The 10,909-nt window shown below is 40.7% G+C and overlaps 1 protein-coding gene across 1 annotated transcript in view; it reads right to left on the minus strand.

The window, feature by feature from the left end:
• TARBP1 (tRNA guanosine 2 -O-methyltransferase TARBP1) overlaps window positions 1-10,150 on the minus strand; it is a 33,044-nt gene extending 22,894 nt beyond the window's left edge. The window contains exons 1-10 of the mRNA XM_005487595.4: window positions 9,295-10,150; window positions 9,112-9,209; window positions 8,241-8,310; window positions 7,283-7,431; window positions 6,520-6,572; window positions 5,470-5,567; window positions 4,265-4,400; window positions 3,140-3,236; window positions 2,199-2,288; window positions 1,409-1,547 (exon numbers count right to left, since the gene is read on the minus strand). Coding sequence (XP_005487652.3) covers window positions 1,409-1,547; window positions 2,199-2,288; window positions 3,140-3,236; window positions 4,265-4,400; window positions 5,470-5,567; window positions 6,520-6,572; window positions 7,283-7,431; window positions 8,241-8,310; window positions 9,112-9,209; window positions 9,295-10,126 — 1,762 coding nt within the window. The 5' untranslated portion in view covers window positions 10,127-10,150. The remainder of the gene's footprint in view (window positions 1-1,408; window positions 1,548-2,198; window positions 2,289-3,139; window positions 3,237-4,264; window positions 4,401-5,469; window positions 5,568-6,519; window positions 6,573-7,282; window positions 7,432-8,240; window positions 8,311-9,111; window positions 9,210-9,294) is intronic.
• Window positions 10,151-10,909: the final 759 nt, after the last annotated feature.

Here is a 10,909-nt window from a genome sequence, read left to right on the forward strand (position 1 = left end):
CATAAGTATTACTACTAATTTTTGGCATTTTTTATCTAGATGTAAATTTAACTCTATTGGTCTTTATGCTCAAATAAATTTTAGGCAATATGTTACGTGGCAGTTCACAACAGACTTTTCTGTTACTTTAAAAAAATACAATGGCATATTCAAGTTAATTTAATGAAGAACATAATTCCACTATGCTTCATCTGAAACATCAGCTGTGATTTTCACCACAGAACTAACCACATAAAGAACCAGAACTATTCTGTAAAGAGGAAATTATTAAAAAACCTAACTTTCTCTTTTTATCAATCCTTTATACAGAACTTCATCATCATACTTACAAAATTATTCTTAAATAGCAGTATGCAATTTGATTTCAGGGTTTCTTTTAACTGGTATGTTTCTGGCTTTGGGAATTTAAAAAACAAAACATACTTGGGAGATCCAATTCAAGCAGCTGGACACGATTTTTTTTTTTCCCTCTAAAGAGCTTCCTATTAGTTAAGTTTCATATAAAAGAATTACAAACATCACTTTTTACAAGTGAAATCCAGATGCTTGCCATGGAATTGCAGATAATATGGACCAAGGACTAAACAAACATGTCAGGAAGAAGGTCTGCCAACATTTTTAGCAAATTTACCCTGAAGTATGAACAGAGAGAATTTGCTTACTACTTCTCTAACAGTAAGACAATCCAGTCAAGTTTCCTGGTCTGCAGAAAGTTTCTGAAGCTATTTATGATCAGCAAATTCTGACCTAGCATTTTTATCTCCTCTACATATAGTACTTAAAAGTGTTCAGTTTTGACTTTTTGACAATATAAAACTATATAAAATTCACTATGACTGCAAATGCCACACAAAAGTTGAAATATTTTTAAAAAATCTATTTGCCATTCTTTTCAATGTGTCTGAAAGAAGATACTAAGCTGACATTGTAAATAATTAAAAATGTGGCAGTGAATAAGGAAGGCCCTTTTCCCTCTATAAAAACACCTGGTCATGTTACAAAGCTCTGCTGAGAAAGGTGACAGAACCTGTGTGGGTTCACACTCCCTTGTGTTTCTTCTGCCTCTGCAGTCCAGACTTTTCAGACACCATCAAAAGAATGACAAAATAAATCTAATGGACAAGCATCAGAGCAGCATTAAAACTGAACATTAAGACTTAATGTTCAATTAATACTGCAGGACTTGAATTTATGGAGGAAAGGAAAAATACATAAATTTTATTTATGGAATTAAAAAATAAGGTTCAAACTTAAGAATTGTGAATACACAGCTAGGGTAGAACTTGAACAGGTACAATTAAAAAAAAAAAAAAAAAACAAGACATTTTTCTAAAATCCAAGGGAATGTTGTAAATTTTCTTTAAATTCTCTTTAAAATGGTGGTTTTTATTAATACACATTAACTTACTTTCAGATGCAGGTGTCTTAAGGTACTCTCCCACAAGACTGTGCACATATTGACACAATGATGACGCCTCCTGACGTCCAAAATCAGAGGTTCCAGACTTCCTGAAGCGCCTGTCATTCACTTGCAACCAGCTGCAAAGCTGAACGAAGAACACTGTGTTATCCTTGAGCAGGTCTGGCAGCTGTGCATTGGTATCACTGATTTAACACCACAGCCCTGTTAAACACAAACCCTCCCATCAGCAAACCCACACACTGCAAGAGGTGCTCAGCAGAGCTACCTCCAGCCTTAGCAGTCTGTTCCCTTCTAACTACACGCAGAAAAATGTTCTTCCAGAACTCTCAAAATTAAGCAACACTGGTAAAAATTCCCTTATGTCAAAAGAGTTTCTTCCAATCAATGCTATCTAGTGAGACCAGCTTTTTTTTTTTAAACTTGTATGCCAAAAATGAATGGAGCAAGATGAAATGTACAGCATACATGACAAGAAGACACTATGCAAAAAATCACTTTATCATCATTATATGGCTGTACAAGTAACCAAAAGTTATGGCTACATGATCAGATGGCTCTAGCATATACTACATAAAAATTATTTCATCTTTGAACTTTCATTCACAGAATTTTACATCTTGCAAAGACATAAAGTACATATCCTGTGAAAACTTACAATTTACAATCTCACTCCACATGGTATGCACATTTTTTCCTTTGAGATTATCCTGCCAGTGATGATATTATTTCTACCAGTGATGGGCTTGATGAACGTAAAACCAGCTTCAGTTCTCACCTCTGTCCATAACAAAGTATCTCTCCTTAGGGACTCCTCTGGTCTAAGGGACAGAAGAAAGCTTGAAACTTCTGGGAAGGACACTTTCTCCTGAAGAAATTAATCAAGATACAATAGCTGCCAACAAAATATACAACAGAAAATACCTGTATGACAACTCAACACGTTTGCCTTTATCTGGCAAATTTCAGTAAAAGAAATTAATTTTCTTTTTTGTGATTCATACTCATTTCTGCCTCTTTGGAACCAACTTATCAGTATCAAGGAACAAAACTTAATTTTCTGACGTATTAAAGTCTATCTGAAAATAAATGAATGACTGTAAGAATAGCGCTATTCACTGGTGACACCTTTTAAATTAATGTAGGTAAGAGTCACTCATAAGTACTAGTTCTGCATTTCTAAAGATTAAATCAGACAGGTTTAGCCACAACACACAACATGGAAGTCTACTTATTTACAAAGCTAGCTATAAAACCAACAAAACATGAATACTTTGACCACTGAATAAGCACAGTCCTGCTATTTCAAATGGTAGTTTTATCATTCTGGTATCACAAATATTTTTATTGTTAGAAACTACAGGCAAGTCTATTTAGTTTCTATCTGTTAAAACCTGAGTTTATGTAATGGATGTGGAATAATATGCTGTTATGATAACTGCCACATGAAAACCATACAATAAAACATCAACTACTAAAAACTAAGGAAAAAGAATATTTCTTATGGAAAACCAAAGGTAACAGAAGCATACCACACTTACATAGTACAATTTAGACAGTCACTAAAAAAAATTGCAAATCCACCAAAATCAGTATAAATAATGTATTTAACATTTTTTTTAATACTGTTGGTCCTGTAAAAGTGTCACTGTGTTTCTATCACATCAAGGAAAAAGAAAAAAACAAAAAGTAAAACAAAACACAAAGCCCCAAACTGACCACATCTGTCAAATGCATAGTTGTTTGAAGAAGATAGCACTGAGCAGCTCCACGCAATAAAATCTGATGTGTAATCATAGTACACTGGAGAACATCTCTGCAAAGAGGAAAAATACACACTGTATAAATCACACACTTAAAAATGTAAACATTTTCATGTATTTTCTAATTATTAACCATTTAAAACACATTAGATTGCATGTAACAGACATATTCTATTAAGTGTTGGCACAAATACTGCCCGAACATGCCACAAGCAATCCAGTACCAACATTACTGTCACATATACTTTCAAAAACTGATAATAAAACTTGGATGAGCACAAACCTAAAAAAACAGAAAGGGGGAGAAGAAAGAATAAAACAAAAACTAAAGGAACAATCCCCATGATCACATCAGTTCAGACTGGTAATTTAATATTAGCGTTTCTATCAGAAACAAGTTACAATGCTTCCCATCAAAATCTCACTCAAGCAAAAAACTGAAACTTTCAGTGATCTTTTATCAGCAAAGATATATCCAGCAAAGGTATTTTTCTTCTCTTTGTAAACTGCTTCTATTCAGTATTCCTTCAACCACCAGTAAGATTTTATTTAAATGCTCTAATTTGATTAAACTGGAATGACAACTGATTTTTAGTGGCTCTAGGAAGTGAAAGCAGACATTTAGGAAATATCAGTGTGATTAAGGTCCATAGTGAGGCCAAGAACTTTTACCTAGACTTTTCTTTAGAAATCATTCAGTTTCCAGCATTGTGGGCTGTCCCCTGATATAGCCTCAATTGCTATTAAACCAGGCTGTAATGTAACTAGAAAAAAAGGAAGTGTGATATGTATCAACCAGGAATTGTGGAAGAACAGGGAAAAATTATTCTAAAAAAGTAGAAACTATGAAGATGTAAAATGCAAAAACTCAGGTATTTTTAACTTCATACAGAGATATAAATGCACTGGTTCTTGAATTGCTTTCCTCTGCAAATTAGACGTAAAGGAGACAGAGCCTTTAATTCCCATGCACAACCATCCCTTCAGAAGTAACAACCATGAATCAAATTCTGGCTCTGCAGACTGTCAGCACATTTCTTTGGGAGAAGGCTGTAAAAACACAATGCAGTATATGTTTTACCTTAAAGCATGAAGTCCTTCAGCACCAAGTACTTTACATGCAGGGATAGATGCCAAAGCCATGGAAAGAAACAAAATAGGAACAGCACACCAATGCCTACTTGTCATCTTCTGAATAAATTTTAACAGGAAGCTGCCTTAAAATAAAAGTAAACAAAAGAACTCTGAGTGATTTTGTGCTCTCCAATACTTTTAAATAACATGAACTCCAGCAGAAAAGTGTTATTGTAATTTTTGACAATTAAATGAAAAACAACAGAATCATTTCCTATTTATTTCAATTTAAAAAATCACATTCCAAAGAAGTCTGCCAGTAACGTGATATGAGACAGACAAATAGAGAAAAACAGAAATAAACCTAATTTTGACTCTGGTCATCTGCACTAATCACTATGTTTGGGGATGTAATTTTAACTTATTTGTTTTGAGTATTAAACAATGCCTTTTTTTAGTTGATACTGATTTTGTGATATGGCTGCCCATAGTGATTCAACCAGTTAAATGGATGCTGGAATGGGCAGAGCAATTATCAACAAGCCACCACATCCACAGTTTGTGGAAGCAGGCTATCCATTTCAGGATTCCCCACCACAGACCCCTGTTTAGTGATAAAATACATGCCTGGGGACAGGACAGAAAAATAGGGCACCTATGGCATCACAAATACATACCAGGATATACCTGTACACATAGGGTGCTGCAGAGAGCTGATTCTACCCTCATTTGACTCAATTAGCCCAGGTATTAACTTGTGGTCACCTTCATTTTAGTCTACACTAGCATCAAAATTTGGAACAGTCACAGAAATCTTCCTCCACCCAAGCTCACAACGAAAGAATCCTTACTCTGTTTCAGCCCTGGCCCTTTTGGATGTGTCACTACACAAGTCAGGACGAAAAAAGTCTGGCAGATGAAGAAAAAGAATTTCCAAGTACTGTTCACTTCAGATCTCAGGAGCTTGTTTGGGCTTTTTATATTTCCATTAATAAGCAAATCTGCTTCATTTTGCCCCTAGAACAATTCAGTAGCTTTGTACTGCAAGATACCTCAAAGCTCCTGAAGATCTTTTCTCTGGAAACTCCACTGTCAGGACAACTATTCATTTTTTCTCTCAAGTAAATACTCACATGACATACCAAAAGCAGCTCCATAGCTTTTCTTTTGTTTTTTATTTAAAAAAAAGATAAAGGTGAATTTGATACGTACCTTTTTCTTCTTCTGGAAGAAGAGTGAGATAAGTAGCCAAAAACTTCTGTAACTTCATTCCCAAAGGAGGACAGGCTCCTATTGATTGACCTGGTGTCCTTTTGGGTTTTAAAACATTAGTTTAAAATGGTATGTTAACATTACCACTTAATGGTATGTTAACAGCTTCAGGATTAGACTTCACAGATTTAATCTAAAATCCATTTCTAGATTTGAAATGTTTAGAACTGCCTCTACACAAAAACAAAAGTCATTCAGTGACACTCCATGAGACCAAGAGAGACAACCTATGCCTCATGAGAAGTCTCTGGATCCTGGTTACTAAGGATGAGCATCAGTCAAGAGATTCTACAGCTTTCCCTCAGCTTGATACTAACTGCAGCAACTTTGTATATTCTTGTATACTCAAACATGCACCCTCCTCTACACATGCCAACATGTTTCACCCAAAATACAGAGCTAAAAGAGAAGACTAAGATTATGAAGTATTGATTCAACACAGCTCTAACATACTGAAACACTTGGCATTTGCTTCACCTTCTGAATTCCCATCCATGTATGTCCATGGAAAGATACTGCAGACTGAGAAGAGAAATGCTTAACTGATGCAAGAGCCTGCAGAGCTCACACTTGTCCTGCCATGTTTAGATGAAACAACCTATTTTGACTACACCTTATCCATAATCACCTAATTCAAACTATCACCAGTCACAGTCAGTTTTATCCCCCCAAAAATGAACCTATTAATCCACTGAACTCTGTTTCATGGGCTTCCCCCACCAGATCAAGACTGTGACCATCAATTTGACGAAGGAGCACTGAAAATTGCAAAAATCAAGTATTGCCACTATATTCATACTTCATTTGCTCACAGCCACCCATCTTGCCTGAGAAATTCACCCTGTCAGTAAGTTTAACAGCACCATTTTTTATTAATGTGTTTTGCTTTAGCTAAGATTTTACCAACACAGAGAAGCCAGTATTATTAGAACACATTTACAGCAATCAAGAAATTAAATAAATAACTGATTAATTAAACCAGTGGTTTACCTGCTGTAGAGGGAACTTTCTGAGAGGGCATCCATTAGTGGTCCAATAACAAACTGAAAAAAGAAACAACAATGGTGAAATGTACAGTTCCAAGGCACTGTTACATAGAAGCTAACCGGACTTATTTCACCAGACTTTACAGGAGAGAGCCAGAAATTCAAGTATACTCTTGTTAATGGAAAATAGTAGAAGCAAAAGAGGAAGAAACTAAAGGGAAGGGGGACCAGGAGAGTAAACAAGAAAAGAGATTTTTCCACTAAATACATTTCACAGAGTATTGCGAAAGATGGGGGCAAATAAAAAATCATTTTGGGAAACAGACAGAGAAAATAGATTTAAACATGAAATAGAAGAATGACAAATAGCCAACATAGCTAGAAAGACTTAAAGTGCATAGTAAGGTTGACTATTTCAAGTTACTTATCAAGAGGCTGATTTAATTTGTATAAACCAGGAATGTTAACCTCTGAGGAAATGCTCCTATGAGGTTTAAATAGTATAATGTAGATCATCCCTTACTAAACTGTAGGCTGGATGGACAGTCAATACACATATGACAGTAACAAAAAAAAAATGTAAGCCTTAAAATATTCTCTAAGTAGGGAGAAATATTAAAGTGCGGAGGGTTTATGGCTACAGTAATACACTGATTATGCAACAGAGACAAAAATTGTCCAATTCCAACTACTGAAGCAATTAGCGTTAAGATCTGTTACAAATCAGAACATTTGTTTCTTGTGGCAGGTGACAGTAACACCCTTACCTCTGAGAAAACAAATGAATTTGGAAGATGCTTTGTTTCATAAAGCTCCAGAAAATGAAGAATTCCTTCCTTTGTCAGTGTTTTATTCTCACTCTCAAACATTCGTCTGTAAATGCACACATGCCACGATGGGTGAAACAGCCAACAACCTGTTTACAAAACACAAATTCTTCTGAACTGACACAGAAATGACAGTGACACACTAACACATAACATACTGACATTATGGACAATGTTATAGCCTATTCACATTTCAAAACGGTGACTACAGCTGTTAGTTTTATAAAAACACCCTGCTAAATCTAACTTAAAAATTATCAGTTTTTCAGAGTTACTCTCTACTTTATAAGTTACAAGTTAAAATTACTGAAGGTCCCACATCCTCCTTTCCTTTATTTATACCAATGTATTTACCTACAAAGTTTTCACATTAATTTCCACTTTACAAATCTCTAACATCTTGCACTAACTAATGACATGTGCTCATATGCCCTAGACACACCATCTCAGCACTTGTTTTATTTATCCTCTCCCCACTTCTAACAAATTAAGTTGGGGGTTTTTTTCCCCTTTACAAAGTTGTGCAGGTGAATTGTCTCCTACAACCCCAAAAATCTCTGGCTTTACTCTCACATTATCTTAAGTCAAGAAAAATACAATGGGAAATGACCATTTATTTGGATTTGCTGACAGAAAAATAGTATTTCAAGACAATATAGTAAGCAATAAATATTTGGTAGGATTTCTTCTCAGAGCAGAGTGGCCACTGCCTATGCATGTTTGCCAAACAACCTATTATAGAGCAAACCCATAAAAACTGGAACAGCCACCCAGAAAACACCTAGTTTGAGAAACAAAACATTACAGAAAGCTACTACTGAAACAGAAGGAGAAAACAGACAAGTGTAACTTAACTGACTAATATTTAAGAGGTCAAGTAGAAAAAGGTCCATCTTACCTTTATCCCCTGATATGGCAAGCTCATACAAACTGTTTAGTTTTGGCAATACTGGCTTTATGACGTGGATCTGAAATGCAAGTCAAGTATCAATAGTTTATATGGCAAATCCAGGAGCTGTCACTTCTTGGACTAGAATTTACTACCAATAGCATTAATATAGCAATTGACAATAAAAGTACATTAAACCTGCAAAGCCTGTGGTATGCAATACTCAGTCACAGTTTAGCAATGAAAAAAACTTCAATGATATCATATTTTAAGAAAAATACTAATAACCATTCTACTCCTCAGAATGGTTATTAGTAAGTATTAACAGCACATCTAAAATTAAACATTTAAATTAATAGTATCTCAGTTACAGGACAAACATGTCAAAATAGCATAAAATAACTACAGGGAGTTGGGCACACTACTAACAGTTAACATCACAGCACCAGACAATTACGGAAGCTTCAAGCCAACAGGAATCTTTCTGCTGAGTACACTGGACTCACAAAATGGTTTTAATCCAAGGTACTTCACCATGTCGAGTCCCCTCTGCCAAAGAGAGGCTATTGAGTGCAATCACCAGATTTTTCACTAGGCTAGTTACCCTGGTCTTGCAATTACCTGCACTTCAGGTTTCTGTCACTGCATTAACGAGATGTATTCAGATGACAGAGAAGAGCTCTGAATTTACTCCCAATGAACGACACGTGCTGTGTTTTAAGTATTTAAGAGTTGAAACAAAAGTATTCCAGATAACGCTGACTTAGACATCCTCCATCACCAAAACTGGAAATACTCTGCCCTACACAAACATTCACACATGCCACAAGTGAGGCAGCACGTCTAAGCAGGATGGGCACAGACTTTAGAGGGCTCCTACCTGGTTTCCCTCCAAAGTTTCCATTATCAAAATGTAAGTTTCCCAAAACTGTAGGAGTTGCTCGTTCTTCTCAGCAGACCACCAGAACAGACTCGGTTCTAAGGAGAGAAGCCAAAGACAGGCGTTTCTCGCGGTCCGGCACGCCGGGCCGCGATGCCCATCCCTCCGCCCGCCGGTCCATACCGTGTCCGCCGTCCGGGGCGCAGCGCAGCTCGGCGCGCTGCCCGCCGCTCAGGTCGAGCGCTCGCTTCAGCAGGTACCGGGCCCGCTTGCGGCACAGCCCGTCCCGCTCCGTCAGGCCCTCCTGCACCAGCCGCCAGAACCGCGGGCACAGCCGCGCGTCCAGCCCCGGCTCGGCCGGGCCCCGCGGCAGCAGCGCGTCCGCCAGGGCGCTCAGCGCCAGCAGCGCCCGCCCGGCCCGCGCCGCGCCGCCCGCGCCCAGCAGCCCCTCCCAGACGCGCGGCAGCGCCGCCCCGTTCGCGCCCAGCGCCGGCAGCAGCCGCCCGGCCACCAGCGCCGCCGCCGCCTCGCCCTCGCCCTCCTCCCGCAGCAGCGCCAGCGCCGCCGCCGCGCACCGCGACAGCAGCTCCGGCTCCTCCAGCCGCGGCGCCGCCGCCACCAGCGCCTCCACCGCCGCCTCCTGCGCGGCCGCCCCGCTGCCCGCCGCCAGCTCGGCCAGCGCGTCGCGGGCCAGGCGCGCCGCCAGCGGCGCCCCGCAGAGCTGCACGCAATGCCGCAGCGCGCCCCGCGCCGCCCGCAGCCGCTCCGCGCTCCCCGCGGCGGCGCCCTCCCCGCCCCGCAGCAGCGGCCGGCACCGCTCCAGCGCCACCTCCCAGGCCGCCCGCCGCAGCGCCTCCGCCTCGCCCGCCGCCGCCGGCCCGCCCGCCGCCAGCCGCTGCAGCAGCAGGCGCAGCGCCTCCGCCCGCTCGGCCGAGAGCGGCGCGCTGAGCGCCCGCAGCAGCGCGGCGCGGTCCCCGCAGCGGGACAGCAGCGTGTCCGCCAGCACCACCTCCATCGCCGGGGGGACGCGGAGGAGGAGCGGCGGCTGCGCAGGCGGGGGCGGGCGGGGCCCACGAGGGGCGGCGGGAGGCGAAAACACGGAGTGATTGACTGGTTTGGCCGTATGTGTGTGTGCGTTTCAAATATTCTACATCTTTGGGTCATGACCCGCCTGCGTGAGCGTTCCCAGCCTGGCGGCTGCTCAGGAGAACCTGGCCCAGTATGGGAGGCATAGTGGAGATACCCCAGGTGCCAGCCTCTCGCTTGGGACGGTGAAATTCCATCCTTGTGTGCCATAAAACCACTCTCTATTCTTCATGTGCAATACAACACAACATCAGGCAGCAGTAATACACAAAATGCCCAGTTTTCCCACCTGCCAAATTTGTTCTAACCATTTATGCCAAAAGAAGTTGCTGAACAGTTCACTGTTCCCATCAGAGCCTACCAGAGGTTTGCCCGAGTGCCTTGTGTCTGCCTCAGGTCAGAGGCATTCCTGGATGCTGGCTCCTTGCTGTTGGCTTGTTAGAAGGGCCCAAGTCAGCAGTACAGGCCAGAGAACAGCTGCACAGTTCAGTGTACTGGTGCAGCTAAAACTTGACTCAGAAAATGAAGCTGATTTCCTTTAAGTGTAATTCATCACGGGACATTACAATTCCCATGAAAAATAAACTTAGAGATCTGCATGCCAAAAGTGGCGGCAGACTAATCTCCTAGAAGATGTGGTCATAGGAAAAGGCAAACCTGGAACCTTCTGTTCCTGTGAAAGCAATGGATAGCAAATTCCTGGTACAGCACA

Source organism: Zonotrichia albicollis, chromosome 3, assembly GCF_047830755.1.
Source record: "Zonotrichia albicollis isolate bZonAlb1 chromosome 3, bZonAlb1.hap1, whole genome shotgun sequence".
NCBI classification, from domain to species: domain Eukaryota; kingdom Metazoa; phylum Chordata; class Aves; order Passeriformes; family Passerellidae; genus Zonotrichia; species Zonotrichia albicollis.